Consider the following 15,837-nt stretch of genomic DNA (forward strand, 5'->3'; position numbering starts at 1 on the left):
TATTAATTTGTGCCACTTTTTTGCGATTTTTACTATTTTTAGCCACTTTTTTGCGATTTTCTAACTATTTACTAAATTATTCACATTTTTACTAATTTTTGCCATTTTTTGACCAGTTTTCAACTTTTTTACTAATTTTTGCCACTTTTTTGCGATTTTCTAACTTTTTAATAAATTTTTCACATTTTTACTCATTTTTGCCACTTTTTGACCGGTAGTTAAACTAAGATTTTGTTTATATTTTACCTGTAGATGGAGACAACTTTTGTCTAAATCTCTACAAAATTTCGTAAAAATCTCAAGCAGGAAACGAGAAATTTAGAATTAAATTTTGGTTTCGTTTGAAACAGAGAAATCTTTAACTTCAAATATCTCGTAAACTACTCGATAGATTTTGTTTATATTTTACCTGTAAATGTAGCCAACTTTTGTCTATAATTGTATAAAATTTCATAAAAATCTGTCGAGCAGGAAACGAGATATTTAGAGTTAAATTTTGGTTTCGTTTGAAACAGAGAAATCTTTAACCTTAAATATCTTGTAAACTACTTGATAGATTTTGTTTATATTTTACCTGTATATGGAGACAACTTTTGTCTACATTTGTATAAAATTGCATAAAAATCTGTCGAGTAAAAAAGAGATATTTAGAGATAAAGTTTGGTTTCGTTTGAAACAGAGAAATTTTTAACTTCAAATATCTCGTACACTACTCGATAGATTTGGTTTATATTTTACCTGTATATGGAGACAAATTTTGTCTATAATTGTATATGATTTCGTAAAAATCTGTCGAGTAAGAAACGAGATATTGAGAGTTAAATTTTGGATTCGTTTGTATTAGTTGGAAGATTTATTTGTCCAAAAGAGAGGATCTAAAATAGATAAATTTTCCTAACACTACTTCTTCTTAAGGGATGTAAGAGAAAGCAGGCTGTGATCACAATAACTTCTAATGAAGGGATACAAAATGATTTGCAATTACATTTCTTATCCTTAAACGAGCAAAAAGAATTTAAACTGCATGGTTGTAAATACTTCCCCTTGGCAGGTGTAAGAGCAGGATGACATTTAAATGTCACGCATTCTAAATTCTTGTTCTTGCGTAATATGATCAATGTTGGGCGAAAATGTACAAAATTATATATTAATAACCGTTTAAAAGAGGGATCTATTTACGTGGGGCAAACTCCCTTCCTAAGTATATTCTATCGAGAACCCTAAAAACCGAATCTACCGTATCTAGAATTTCAAATTGAAAGACAATTCATTCATTTAAATCAGTATGTCAATTGTTCGGCGTACAATTCGTACGTCTGTAATTTGAACGATGGCAGAACTTCCTCTTAGTAAATGTAGGAGCATTATGGCACTTTATAGTCTCGTAGGGAAGCTTTAACCGCTTCTTCGTGCTAAATTTTACCAAAATCGGACTAAGCCTTGTAAAAATATTAGTTATAATAATTTTGGAGAGGGCCAGACCTGCGTTTGGGGCAAACTTCTCTACTAAAGATGCACAGCAAAGAGCTGTAAAAATGGAAATCTACATCAGTTTTTAAACCAAATAACAATTTATTGAAGAAATAGGTTCATGAAACGATAATTTTAAATGATTAGAAAGCAGAACATCGCTCTAATGTTACATAGGGGTGCCCTAACCCTTTCATCCTGCCAAATTTTATCAAAATCGGGCTAAGAGTTATTAGTAATAATAATTTTGGAAGAGGCCTCACATACATGGGGCTAACTCCTCTCCCATTCGATGTACAGCGTCTAGTCCCCCAAAAGGCTCATCTACATAAAATTGCGAATCGAATGGCACCTCATTCATGAAAATCGGTTCGCGCGTTTAGGGTTACGCAGTTTACAAAAAAGGTAACAAGGAACATTTTTTGAAAATGCCGTTTTTGTTCATTTTCGGCAACTTTTTTCTCGAAACCTAGATCTGGGTTGTTGCAAAAAAATTACAGTTATAAAGGAGGATTTTCCCTATATTTTGAAGAAAATTTGGGAATTTTATCATTTATAGAAAATGAGAAAAAAAATGTCTAAGTTGAGTGTTTTTCAGCGTTACACTTTTTCGTGCACTTTTTGACGATCAACCCTTGTACAACTGTCCTGCCGGACAGTTTTATTACTAAATTAAATTTATGAACTAAAGTAAATATTTTATTTGAATTTAACATTTAATTAATCAAGTAATTACTTTATGGGATCCTGTGACATTATTCTGCCATTGCTTTCTATAACAGCTAAGATATGTATGGCAACTGGCTTTCTCTGTATTTTTAAAGGGTGAGCTTCGAATTTGAATGTAAGGGAGCTCTATTATCACGACTTACTTGATCTTAAATCTCGTGATAGTTATAAAGTGTAATTTTAGATCAGGTAGACGATTACAATAATTTCTACAAGGAAAACCTCATCACAGATGTTTGGGAAGTTTAAAATATTAATACAGTTTACTTTGAGAAAAATTTATAATCTTATTTTTATTTAGATAGCTTAGAAGAAAGCAATGAATGTGAAATCGAATATACTGCATGCATGTCAGCTGTCATGATAAAAGAGCAGGTTACGATATCAACTGTTAGTACTCCTCGTCTAAATCGTTGATATTCCGGCAGTTGTAATACTGAGGTTAATTGTAATTTTATACAGTACTTAATGTCAGTTAGCAGAAGATTTAGAATATGTGGAAAGTAACTTAGTTAATTTATTTATGTTAAGGAATTTAGATATCCTTAAAATTAATGATGCTTACCCTTAGAGGAAAATTTGGGTTAGTAGTCTAAATTTATCTATTCAAATAAAAAAAAGTTTTTAAAAATTCATTTCTGTCTTCCTACTAAAAAAAATTCAATGTTTATTTTCAAAATAGCATCAGTTCCTTGCCAAGAAGAAATAAATGCACCCAAAGTCTAGTCAGTTTAAGAACCAAACAGTGTGCTATGGGAAAATGTAGGCATTATTATCATCATTGGACACACAACTCTTACAACAATGTTGGTAACAAGAAACTGTTGTTGTTGGTTGAACCTCAATTAAGAAGCACTATTAGAAGTAGAGGTATTGGAACACTGGTTTATAGGTTTCTGAAAGGAGCTTTAAAATTGAGATATCTTTTACTAGGCGGTGCTGTAGGAGGTGGTATGAGCTTACATAAGGTAATTGGAACTTTTATTTGTCAAAAGTAATTTAGATATACTGGTAACCGAATCTATTTTTATTGGAGATTTAGTAACTTTAAACAATTGTTTTACTTGACAGCCTGATAATTATTAAAAGATAAGGGGAAAAGTTTATTAATGTCCTTTCTTTTTTAACAGAGTTATCAAGATTGGAAACAATCTCTTCCAGATATAAGTTGGCTAGAAAGTTACATGCCGTCAAGCGAAACTCTAGACAGTTTCCGTGGAAAAATGATCACATTTAAAGATAAAGTTGCTGATATAGAAATAGGTTAGTAAAAGTAATAAAATTTTAAGTTTTAATCTTAATTAAATACTCAGATATCTATTCTGTGCTATTGTTCACACGTTTATCACAAACTGAACAGCCTAAAGAACTTCAGAATTGTGATTTTGCCGCTCCTGGAAGTAATAACTCTGGTGTGTACATTTACACCACTTACTCTTTAGTTTACATTATTACATTTTTGAACCTTTATTTTTTACTAAAAAAAAGTAGTTAACTTCAATATTTTACATATTCACCTTGAAGGTAACCATTTTCGATAAAATTGCTTAAAATAACAAATATCTTTTCAGTAAAGTACGATTTCTAGTTAGCCGATTTTCCTGGAATCAGGATTTTCGGATCTTTATCAATCCCTTATTAATATTTCCTAGAGTATTTCCACAAACTGAAATGTCACTGTTGAGAAACCATTCCCTTACTTTAAGGAATTTTCTTGGGAAAATGTTTCAGATAAATGTTCCAGGAGTATGTCATAATTAAACAGCTGTTTTCGAAAAATCATTTTAATAAAAAGTGGCTTCCTATTGGCTGATTTTGTCCAAACGCATACTGTCGGGGTGATGGTAGCTCTTTAACCAGAATTTTTTATTTAACTCAGAGAATCACAAGATGGATATATCCAGAGAAAAATCGAAATAGGAAATTTGGCACTATTGCAATACATTCTCTTACCTAGATTTTTTCTTTTCTTAATATGTATTTTTTATTCTTGTTTGCTAAATACTAGAATCTATAAAACATAAACACGAAACTGTCAGAAATAGTAGATTATTGAAATTAGGGTTACTTTGATTTAGTGTTTTGTTGTTCAGTTTACATTTTGAGATAAGAATAATAGGAAATCTGTACTCTGATTGAATTTAATATTCTGAATAGTGCAGGAAGCAAACAAATATGAAATTACTTCCCAAATCTTTAGGCCTTACGGATGATTTGAAGGGAATTTTTTCTTGTTTGATGGGTTTTTTATCTAGATCCACGACTGATGAAAGTGGGCGAAGAAAAGTGGACGAGATTGCAGGAATGGTTGAATCAAAGAATTGACGAAGCATACGCTGCTGCAGAACAAAGGGAATTAGAGAGTAAGTTGTGAGTTAACAGTAACGGTATTGGAAGTTTCTGGAATTGGTTTTTTACTTTAGATGCAATCATTTTTAGATGTTTTTAATTTTGGTATTTTATTTTTGGAAGCCCTTATTTCGACTGTGCTCCTTCTTGTGCTGACCTCTTATTAAAACATTATTTTAACATTAATAAAAATTGTATTTCCGCTAGTTCGCATGTTTCTACCTTATATTCGCTTTTTCCGCTGATTTTTAAGAAATTCAGGTTTCTTTATCATTTGTTTCCTAAACGAGCACTGACATTTGATTTTAATCTAAAACCTACTAATTGTTAATTGTGAGTAGACACTGAACGATTGTGACGTCTTAACTTGAACACAATACTTCACTTTCATCCACATTATTATTTTTTTTTACATTTCTTTTATAGGTGCTGTAAAAAATAATTCTGTTCCACTCACTGAGAAGATTCAAAAGATGTACGAAGGTATGAAGGTATTTCCATTTCTTGTAAAGCTGAATACTGATTTAATTAAATAAATCAGTTGGCAATTAACTTTTTCCCATACACTTACCGTTAGTGTTACCTAATATCTCATGAAAGATGTTTTAGAAAAATGTTTGGAAATTATGTATTTAAATTTTATGGAGGCTTTATTTTTGTAGAACATATCTTTTCATTTTATTAATTAATTTCTCCCAAAAGAAATCATTTTGATTCCGTCTTCAAGAAAAAGTTGTTTTTGTATATGTACTAGTGCCTGTTGAAGTGTTATTGAGACGAAAACTGATAATTATTTTATTTTTTTTTTTGTTAAAATAAGCCTTTTTGAAGTACTATTGAGAATATTTTTCATTTTTTTTTTTTTTAATTTATTGTCGAATCGCCTACTTAATGACTTTTACAATGTCTGTAACTTTACTTTGAAATATTTTTCTAAGGAAATTCTTTTAAGTGGGCTGACAATTTTCTGTATTGTTTTAACATTTAAAATTTTAACTGAAGATTTAAAAAAACTGTCAGAAATGTAAGTCACACGTCCCATTAATGTCTATATTCTTTAAAATAAACTGATTAGGGTTTGGTACAAACAGAATATTCAAAATGTTACATAACACATATACGAAAAAACAACCTTTTAACTTTTTCATTAGGAAAATCTTTTCAAAAACAACCTTCAAACTTTTCATAAGAAAATCTTTTTTAAAATCCACTTTTTCCTAAGAGACAAATTTTAGAAACGCCATAAAAATGAGAAACATAAAAGTCTATAAAGTGAAGTAATACCAATTATTTTAGGCGGACTTTACGTCCAACTACCGATCAAAACATGAGTCTACATACAAATGGAATCATTGGATGAAAATGTATTATTCATAGGCTTTCTCGACTAATTGTTTTTCTTTAGTAAATTCTAAAATTAACCCATTTCAATATTAGAAATTAACCATCATTAGGCTTTACTTGCTTTCAATGCACTTTTTGATCATTGTCTGCTATTTAGATCTCAGAAGTGTATTCACAAAAACAAATGTCAGTTAGTCTTCCATTTATTTGCAAATGTACCGACGGTATTCTCTAATATGTACATATTTATCATTATTTTTTAAATTTTTCTGCCTTAAGTTTTTATTTTAGACAAGTGTTTTTTTTTTTTTTGTAGGGAATTCAATGAAAGTTAATGCTTTTACATTTGGAGCTGCGCCAGAACCCAAACGAAGTGGTAAGCTAATTTTTCAAAAATACATAAAAAGTCGTGAAATTCTACAGTATGAAAAGTTAAAGATCTTGATGGCTGAATGGTAAAAACACCAATGCAAAAATAAAAAAGATCTTGTTTTTCTCAAGTGATCTATTTTATAAACCTTTTACCTATTTTTATATTTTTCCGTGCTGTTATCCCATTATTATCCTAATCTTATAGATAAATCCTACCTTGGTTTTGAGAAATTTTTTAGAAGAAGATGGGGTATTTCTTCAGAAGAACAGTTGGAATCTCCAGAATGTAAGTTACCCGACCCTCTTTTCCTTAATCCTCATGTTTTTTTTTTACTTCTCGAAATAATCATCCATTTTGTGTACCTCTCTTTAAACACAGAAAAACCTTCTAATATTAAGGTTATTCTACTCATAGTTTACAATATTTTATCAGATAATGCAGAAAAACGAGTTGAAAGTTTACAGCAAGAATTAATAGAAGTTCAATTGAAGTACCAAAAGGAAATAGAACGTTTAGAAAAAGATAATAAGGAATTAAAAAAGCAAATTCTATTAAACAAATCTAGTAAAATAAAACATAAACAAATTAAGGTATTTATGTTTCATTAAAAGAAATATTTTGATAATTCTAACTTTAATTTGTCACTGATTCGTGCTTATTATTATTTCGAATTATATATACATAAATTATATCCAGCAGACGGACTAGTTCCATGCTGTACATTACTGGTTTGATTTTGTTCATGAATATAGTTTTGTTCTGTATTTTTAAATAAAGTAATATTATTATTATTATACATAAATTATACTTCCAGAAATCTTTGATCGACATGTATTCAGAAGTATTAGATGAATTGGCAGATTATGATTCTAGTTATTCAGCCCAAGATCACTTGCCTAGAGTGGTCGTTGTTGGTGATCAAAGTTCTGGTAAAACCTCAGTCTTAGAAATGATTGCTCAAGCTAGAATATTTCCAAGGTTAGTAATATTTCAAATAATTTTAATAGAATATAGAAATTTCTGGTATAGCATAAATTATTTCCAAGTGATCAGTAAATTTTTTTTATTTTAAAAAGTGAATTTTAATAAAATTACACGATTAAAAATTGTTATTTTCTTTTTGCTTACTTGAAAGCTTCAAAGCATTGTTTAAAACACCGTAACTTTATCGAGCGATATTTTCTATACAGATAAGTATAATTTTTAATTGCAATGCAATTTTATTTCCAGAGGGGCTGGAGAAATGATGACCAGGGCTCCTGTAAAGGTTACGCTCAGCGAAGGACCCTATCATATTGCACAATTCAAGGATAGTGATAGGGAATTCGATCTGACAAAAGAAGATGATCTGGCCAAATTAAGGACAGAAGTAAATGTTGCCTTTATTCAGAAAAAAATTGTGCCCGCAAATTCGACGCGCGTTACAGTTTTTCTATTTTGAAATACAATATTACATTTAAAATTAACATTTGCTGATTTCTTTCCTGCCCTGCTAGGTTGAGCTGAGAATGAAAAGAAGTTTATCTAAAGGTAAATCGGTTAGTCAAGATGTGATTTCAATGACGGTGAAAGGACCAGGTATACAACGTATGGTTTTAGTCGATTTGCCCGGCATTATTTCTGTAAGTAAAGTTTAATTTGTACTGATTATTATGTAAAATAAGAAAATCTTTAGAAATGCAAAGATTTCTTCTAGTAATCTATCGTCGCAAAGTAAACATTATCATTCAGGTCAGGGCTTTCGGTGTGCCTGAGCGTGACCCCAACCAGCTTAAGTTTAGCGAACCCACAGGCGCATTCTAGCTCATCTTGCACATCAGCCCATCTACCCACACCACATGTCTGGGGGGCAATACAACTCTAAACACGAAAACTTAAGTTTGTGTTTGCTAATATTGTCTACTTGTGGAAGTAAATTTTACTATTACATTCATGTTTTCTGAAATTATATTTTATGGCAGGCTCTAAACCACCATAAATTGCGAAAATTTCATTTTTAGTACAATTTCAAAGGTGCTAATGACCTTGACAAAAAGGTCACAGCGATTGTAGAGCTATAATGCAAAAGTTGTATGTCTAGCATACACTGATGATGTTTGCATCCTTGGTAAGAAGTCTTAATCGGCTATGCAAGAGTCGTCCGTGTGTGTATGTGAGTGTGTGGTAAGTTTTAAGGAGTTTGCTTCTCTCTCTGAAGAGTGTATATGGAAAGATGGATACTCACAGAGTGTTCAAATTTAATATTTGCTTTAGTTACCGAATGCTTTTGGGCAACAGGGAATGCTACTTTACTGATTATTACGTTAAACTAGAGCCCTCCTTTCGCTCAGCTGTTTACGCAGAATAACCTGCAACCATTCTTTGCTCCCTTACTTGTATCATTTATTTTCCTAATTTAAATTATTATTATTATTATGTTTTTTTGCAGACAGTAACAAAAGATATGGCCGAAGATACAAGAGATTGTATAAAAAAGATCACACAAGCTCATATGTCAAATCCGAATGCAATTATTTTATGCATACAAGATGGTAGCGTTGACGCTGAACGATCGAATGTTACAGATTTAGTGTCACAAATAGATCCGGGTGGTAAAAGAACAATTTTCGTATTGACTAAAGTGGATATGGCTGAGGAGAATCTAACAAATCCTCATAGAGTGAGTATTATCACATCATCATCGTCATCAGAGAGGTATCTCTATTTTCTTGCGTTTGGGAAGCTGCGTTCCCATTCCAGTCCGTATTCCCTACTTCTTGGGTTAGTCTAAGGATACCTTACGACTTTTTGGCACACCAACATTTAGCATTTTATCATCGAGCTGGCTGATCAATTCTGGTATCAAATCTTTTACTAAATGATCGTACCATTTCGAGGATGCCTTCTTCGACGAATCTGATAATCTTTAGTAAGGTCCAAATAGGAAAGTTCCTCTCCCTACCTCTTCTCTAATATTTATCAATTTGGAGAGCTAGATCTCTATCGCTTAATCACACAGAGTGTCAGGATGAACATAGATACCCATAGATGCCCATATTAAAATTTTGGCAACTTCTCGCCGGTTTAAGCAACCCTTTCTATCGGGTGGTGCAAAGATTCCTTACAACTACCTGCACTTCTTCTTCTATCAGCCATTCTCGTTAAGATCTGCTCCTAGTTTAAACTTTCACCCCGCTGCATAAGCTCAATTTCCGCACTATTCTTCGGGATTTTTCCTTATTTTTGTATGACCTTTGATTATTGAAGCCTAAACTGAAATGAACCTTCTTAAAATATGCCGCTTCTTGTCTCAAATCTCATTGAGTTATTCGCAAACCAATTAATAAATTTATGCTCCTAGATTTATCAGATTCTTCGACAGCTACTTTACACGTTCCAGCCCCAGATTCCTTTTCTTCTCTACTGAGATATTAATTTTTTTTTTTAATTTATCTTTTATAGATACAGAAAATCCTCTCTGGACGATTATTTCCAATGAAGGCACTTGGATATTTTGCTGTGGTCACAGGACGTGGAAGAAAAGAGGACTCAATATCTGAGATAAAGCAATATGAAGAACAATTTTTTAGAAATTCAAAATTGTTTAGGTAGTTTTTTTTTTTTTTAAATTTTAAGATCTGGACATTTTGAAACAATATCCACTTCGCTAATGCCCCTGGATCATCATGTCACTTAATAATACGTTTTGGTTTTTGGTTTAGAGAAAGTGCGTTGTCCACCACCCAGCTTACCACTAGAAATCTCTCCTTTGCTGTGGCGGAATGTTTTTGGAAAATGGTGAGAGAGACCGTAGAACAACAGGCGGATGCTTTTAAAGCGACAAGGTTTAATTTGGAAACAGAATGGAATAACACTTTTCCTAGGTTGGATTTTTCATAATTTCCCTCAGTTTTTTTTGTTTTTTTTGTAATGGTTCTTTGAGACCTTTTCTCAGGTTTTCTCACCTTAGAATATAGATAACAAAAATTGCAGTCTTGAACCTAGCGGATAATTACCAAGACGACTTTCAGCTTATATCTTGAATACCAATCTATCTACCTTGAAAAAGTGATTTATAAATAAAACAGCAGTCATCTATTTTTTATGTAGCAGTTCTCAATATATCACTTCTTTTCTTTAGTTTTCATTTATCTACCATGTTCTTTAAATAAAAGTTATTTTTGTCTAAATGTAGGATTCGAGAACTGGACAGAGACGAACTGTTCGAAAAAGCACGAGGTGAAATCTTAGACGAAGTGGTAAATCTAAGTCAAGTATCTGTTAAAGACTGGGAAGCACTTCTTTTAGAAAAAATTTGGAATAAAGTAAAAAATAATGTTGTAGAAAACATATATTTACCAGCCTCTCAAACACAGAATAGGAGTAAGTTTTTTTTTTTTTTTTCTTAATTTTTGATTTATATTTATGAATTATAACTAAAACTAGAGTTAGAATAAAAGGGCAAAGAGTTTTGAGAGTTCTGTTCTCAGACACTGCAGCCAAAATAAGCTTATATGCCGGTCGCATGAAGGTCTAGTGAGTAAATCTCCTTTTTACAAGATCCAGGGTTTTACACTTAGTCATTTTTGGGTATTATTTTATGCTTGGCCTTCCTTAACCCGAGTTTTTTCGATGCTAACTTGCCAGTGCAACGCAATCACACAGAATGTAAGAAACTCTTTCCTTCCCTTCTGTTGTCACATTGTGATTTTTTCTTAGTCTTTTGTTTCCTATATATAAAAAAAAGAAGAGGAATCTGGCCTGACGAAGTCGGCAGGGGCACTGAGAGTTGTTTTCTTTTGGCCTTCACTAGCAGACGCTAGTGGGATGTACCTGCCCAAAATAACTACCTCACCAGCCTAAAAAAAACCTCCTTGGGCCGAAGATGGTAGGAACAGACTCCTGGTCTCGGTCCGAATCATTGATCTTGCCCTTTGTTGCTGTTGTCCAAGAGCCCCTCGGGCCAAATTTCACGTAGCAGTGCTTTCACAACCTGCTTCCTCTCCGTGTCACCGTCACCTGTCACTGAAAATAAAATAAAAGGAGTAAACCCGCCATCTGAAACTAAGATTAGTTCAAGTACTAATTGTGAACTTATTTACATACTTATTAGATTCTTTATTTTAGAAAGTTTTAACACAATGGTGGACATTAGATTGAAAGAATGGACTGAATCACAGTTGGCCGATCGTTCTATTGAGGCAGGAAGTGATGCTTTGCGGCAAGAATTCGTACAGTTTGTCGATAAGTCTATGTCTGCTAAAGAATCTGATCCAATATTTCATGATCTTAAAAAAGCTGTTTTAGAAGAAGCGCTGAAAAGGCACAGATGGGAGTCTAAAGTAAGTCTTGTGTTTTTTTATTTTACGTAATTGAAAGTAGACTAGTTCAGATTGCTTAGTATAAGATTTTTTTTTTATTTTTTGTATAAATTCTATCACCGTTAGAACAAGTTTTTGCTAATTCCATCGTTGGATATGTTCAACTAAAATAAGTTTTAGCTTTTACCATTCCAGAAACTTTGAATTTGTACTCTACTTTAGTTGGCTTTAATTATAATAATAGGCTTTTGAGAGAAGTGTAAAGTCCCCGGAACATATCCTTAAAATGAGTTCTCATGAAAAGAGTCGCCGACAAAAGCAATGAGGCGGCAAAAACATCAAGCAGGAGTATCAATTTCCGTTCAAACGTAAACCGAACTTTGAATTCGAAATTTGTATAATATATTTAATGTTTATTGATACAGTTTAACGGATTGTTACAGTTCACACTTTAGTTTATTTAAAAGGAAGCGGAACCACACACCTCTCTCCGAATCTTGATGATTTTTTTTTATTATTATTATTTCCTTTGCACAGAACGATGTAATCAAATTTTGGAACTTGGGGAAGTCATTTTAAGAAAAAAAAAAATGTTATTTGAACACAGATTCTGTTTAGATCACCTACCCATAACCTATAACTCCGGCAGGACTAGTGTATAATTAGTTGATCGTCAAAAACTGCCTCAAGAAAATTTAGCATTTGTATCTGTTCAGCAATTAAAAACAAAAACAAAATCGATATATAAAGTTTCAGCTCTTGATGTTGTTTCGTTTTTGATGTTATTTTGTAAAACTAAAAACACTTTTTCTGACTTTGAAGGGACCTCAGCACGTATATTCCCTGTGAAACTTAGCATGATCCCAATAAATTCCTTAAATGGTGTGCAAGGGAAAGTATAAAAGAACTTCTTCTTCTTATTATTGATTTTCCTTTTTTTTTTTTAAAGGGAAACGAGATGCTGCGAATGATTCAGTTGAACGCTTTGGAAGATCGTTGCGTCAATGATAAACAGCAGTGGGATTTGGCCGTCAAATTTCTTGAAAATACTTTAAAAGAAAGACTACAGGTTCGTCTTTGTATTTTTTACATTATATGTTGGATAAAGTTGGGATAAAAAAAATTATAATTAAACTCACTTTGTTGTACATGTGAAAATTGTCGTTTATTTGTAAGCTACAAAGTAGTTTTTATATAATATAAGAAGTAATTTTTTATTTTAACTGTTTTTTAATGAATATTTGTTATTTAATACTTTACTTTATAGATGACTGAAAGCCAACTGAAGGAAATGCTTGGCCCAGGAACTAAAGAAAGGTGGTTATATTGGAAATATGCCACCGAAGAGCAGACTAAAAGAAATGCCGTCAAAAGTGAACTTGAAAAAATTATTTACTCAGACTATGTAAGAAGAAAAAAAAGCTTTTTAAAAATATATTTCCTACAAATCTTATAAATAGTAAATTGGTTAAACTTATTTGGATATGTCATTATTTTTATTAGAAAATGAACCTAGTGTTTTTGGAGAAAATGTCCAAAATGGAATAAATTTGTTCGAAGATTATAACATTTTTAGTTTTTAGAAAGATGCAAGGACAAAAAATGTTACAGTGGAGGAACCACTAGATTCCTCTGTACAATCTTTCCAAACTTCCAACTAATTTAGTGATGTAGAGTGTAGAAATTGAATCAATGGGTAGCATTATTTATCGATCATGATGCTTATGAATCAACTTGTTTTTATTTTTATTCTTTCAGAATCATTCAGCCACTCTAAACGCCGATGAAATAACAGCTGTCAAGAAGAATCTCCAAAGAAATGGTGTGGAAGTGAATAATGATTTTGTACGTGAAACTTGGGCACCAGTTTATCGTAGACATTTTATCAACAGTAGTATAGCCAGGGCTTATGATTGTAGACGTGGATTTTATCTATACCATCAAGGACATACGGCAGAAGTGAGTTATTGGTTTTTTTCACCCTTTTTAGGTGTGATATCTGTTTTGTGGGGAATGTGAATCACAGGGTCATGATTTGCTTCTATTTGTCAGTGTTTAGTCCAATAATTTACTTGTACTATCTTCGAAAAATGTGAATTTCTTTACTTTTATATCACCTTGTTAATGTGAACTTTTTGGCGATGAATAAAAATGAAAAAAAAAAAATGGCATAAGAGTCATTGAAGTATGCTCTGACAGGAAACTATGTAAATGCAAGAGGTTGAAAAATTAATGATTAATTTAAATGATGTTCTAGCTTGACTGCCAAGATGTAGTGGTGTTCTGGAGATTGGAACAAATGTTAAAGGTGACCGCGAATGCTCTCAGACAACAGGTTATGAACAGAGAAGGTAGACAGATAAATGTTTGATTTATTTAAAGGTTTCTTTCTCTTACTCCTAGTTGTGGAAGCATTGTTATCGTGCCAAATTTTGAAAAATTGGAAGTTTTTGACTGGAAATAATCGTTGGGATTTCTTTCGTCTAAAAATGTTTTTAAATTAATTAATATATTTTTTGGAAAATAATTTGTACGCGTGTGCGAAAGAACACTAGTTGTAACATTATTTTTCTAAGTAAAATTGATGAAGGGCACTTCTTAAAATATTAGATCCTCCTCCTGAAGTGCTATTAATAGAAATTTTGTTATTACTAAACATAGTTTTTATTATGAATGAAATTCGTTGCTGATATTTGTCGCTAATCACTACATTGTTGCCTTACAACTACGAGAACAGGAGAAAGTTTCCTGAGTTTTTTTAACACCAGATTTGTATTTTATTATTATTAACTTTAATTATTTTGTATTTTTAAAGCACGTCGTTTGGATAAAATTATCAAAGAAGTGCTTGAAGATTTTAGTCAAGATCAGGAAATCAAAGTCAATTTGCTAACTGGAAGGAGAGTCACTTTGGCGGAAGAGCTTAGTAAGTATCTTTACAATAGATTGTCCGTGAATAGAAGAAGAAAGTGAACTCTTCTTCAAGGGTTTTGGAGCCCTTTCTAGCTAGGGAGGGGGGAAGGGGAGAGAAAAACTTTCTAAAACCCAAAGTACAGAAATGTCTAAAAATTCAGGACCCAAACAGTAGTCAACTTGAGATAGCGATCATCCCTATCTAACCTGCGGTTTAATTAGAAATTTATTTAGCAATTGACGCGACTATTTATTAGTGCATTATCAGAGCCTTAAGTTAACAAAAGATCGTTGGGAGCCAATAAGAAACTGACGTCTTTAAAGTTGTGTACCTTTCGCTGAGAACCAGGGTTCTTACACTCTGATCATTTTCTTCGATTTGTTTCGTAATCTCACAGAACTTTTTTTTTTTTTTTTTATGTTAAGAGAGTATTCTGAACCCAAAGCATCTCGTAATGTTTTGGTGATCGCCAGGGAAGTCCTAGAAAAATCATCATTTGATCAAATGCAATCTTGCCAATTGTCGTTTATAGATATATATGAAAGCTATATAACATCCCTGATCTCTAGGGAAATCCTGAGGGAAGATAGAGTCAAATATCAGGGATAACCTCGCCCTAGATGAAGTGCATGATTTTTATTATTTTACTCTATCGGAAATATTGGACTTTTTTCCCCCTAGACTAGACGATATCAATCAGTTTATATTCTGTAAATTTTCACTTCTTCAGAAGCTTTTGATTTCCATATTTCATTTAAAAGTGAATAAATTTTTTTTCTTTCAGAACGTGTTCGCCAAATACAAGAGAAACTAGAAGAATTCATACAAGCTCTTAATAAAGAAAAATAGAACATATTTGATTTTCTTATAAATAAAGTAGATCGTTAAGCGATTTTTTATTAATAATGAAATTTTTTAAGATTATTTTAATTATTTTTGCCATTTCAAAACAAAAATTATCCTAAAAAAAAATATTATCAAATCAAAAACCAGATATGAAAATTTATAAAAAGATATGACATTTGTATGTAATGTAAATATATAAATATTTTTTTTTTTTTCTGTAATTGTGTTTAGCAATAAGCAGCAGTTTATAATGAAGGTGATCTGTAATTTGTATATTTCGAATTATCTTTTTACCTTCTCCCTTCTATTTATTAATAATAAATTAATTTGTTTCAATTTGAAAGCGAAATAATTGCTAACCCATTCCTAGTTGTATTATTTTTCTTTCTTTATTTTTTCTAAGAATGATTTTATTTTTCCAAAATAAGTAAAAAATTTTGATCAAAAAGATGATCGGTACTAACACAGAAGGAAACACAATACAGTCGACTCTCGATAATTCGAATTTTTCG

General features: G+C 31.7%; 1 protein-coding gene across 8 annotated transcripts; it reads left to right on the forward strand.

Moving 5' to 3' along the window:
- The first annotated feature begins 2,511 nt into the window (after nt 1-2,511).
- On the forward strand, nt 2,512-15,339 carry Opa1 (Opa1 mitochondrial dynamin like GTPase). Of its 8 annotated transcripts, XM_074120469.1 has the most exons (22): nt 2,512-2,782; nt 2,882-3,167; nt 3,330-3,462; nt 4,455-4,562; nt 4,975-5,031; nt 6,209-6,268; nt 6,470-6,550; nt 6,698-6,855; nt 7,080-7,243; nt 7,496-7,634; nt 7,762-7,887; nt 8,694-8,924; nt 9,707-9,852; nt 9,967-10,128; nt 10,440-10,627; nt 11,372-11,586; nt 12,515-12,634; nt 12,833-12,970; nt 13,324-13,524; nt 13,823-13,916; nt 14,381-14,491; nt 15,264-15,339. In XM_074120469.1, the coding sequence occupies exons 1-22, from the start codon at nt 2,754-2,756 to the stop codon at nt 15,326-15,328; spliced, it is 3,012 nt and encodes a 1,003-aa protein (XP_073976570.1). In that variant the 5' UTR covers nt 2,512-2,753; the 3' UTR covers nt 15,329-15,339. The 8 variants fall into 8 exon arrangements, with proteins under 8 accessions (XP_073976570.1, XP_073976573.1, XP_073976571.1 ...); XM_074120472.1 differs by lacking the exon at nt 4,455-4,562; XM_074120470.1 differs by lacking the exon at nt 4,975-5,031 and having other exon boundaries at nt 2,513-2,782.
- Nucleotides 15,340-15,837: the final 498 nt, after the last annotated feature.

This window comes from Rhodnius prolixus, unplaced genomic scaffold (assembly GCF_049639745.1).
Source record: "Rhodnius prolixus isolate KJV_2025 unplaced genomic scaffold, Rpr scaffold_2, whole genome shotgun sequence".
Classification (NCBI taxonomy): Eukaryota; Metazoa; Arthropoda; class Insecta; order Hemiptera; family Reduviidae; genus Rhodnius; species Rhodnius prolixus.

Excerpts from the sequence above, each read along its gene's own strand:
- Opa1 (XM_074120469.1), top strand. The coding sequence starts at position 2,754 with ATGATGCTTACCCTTAGAGGAAAATTTGG. Across the intron at positions 2,783-2,881 it reads ACCCTTAGAGGAAAATTTGG|CATCAGTTCCTTGCCAAGAA; the intron begins GTTAGTAGTCTA and ends TTTTCAAAATAG. Across the intron at positions 14,492-15,263 it reads CACTTTGGCGGAAGAGCTTA|AACGTGTTCGCCAAATACAA; the intron begins GTAAGTATCTTT and ends TTTTTCTTTCAG.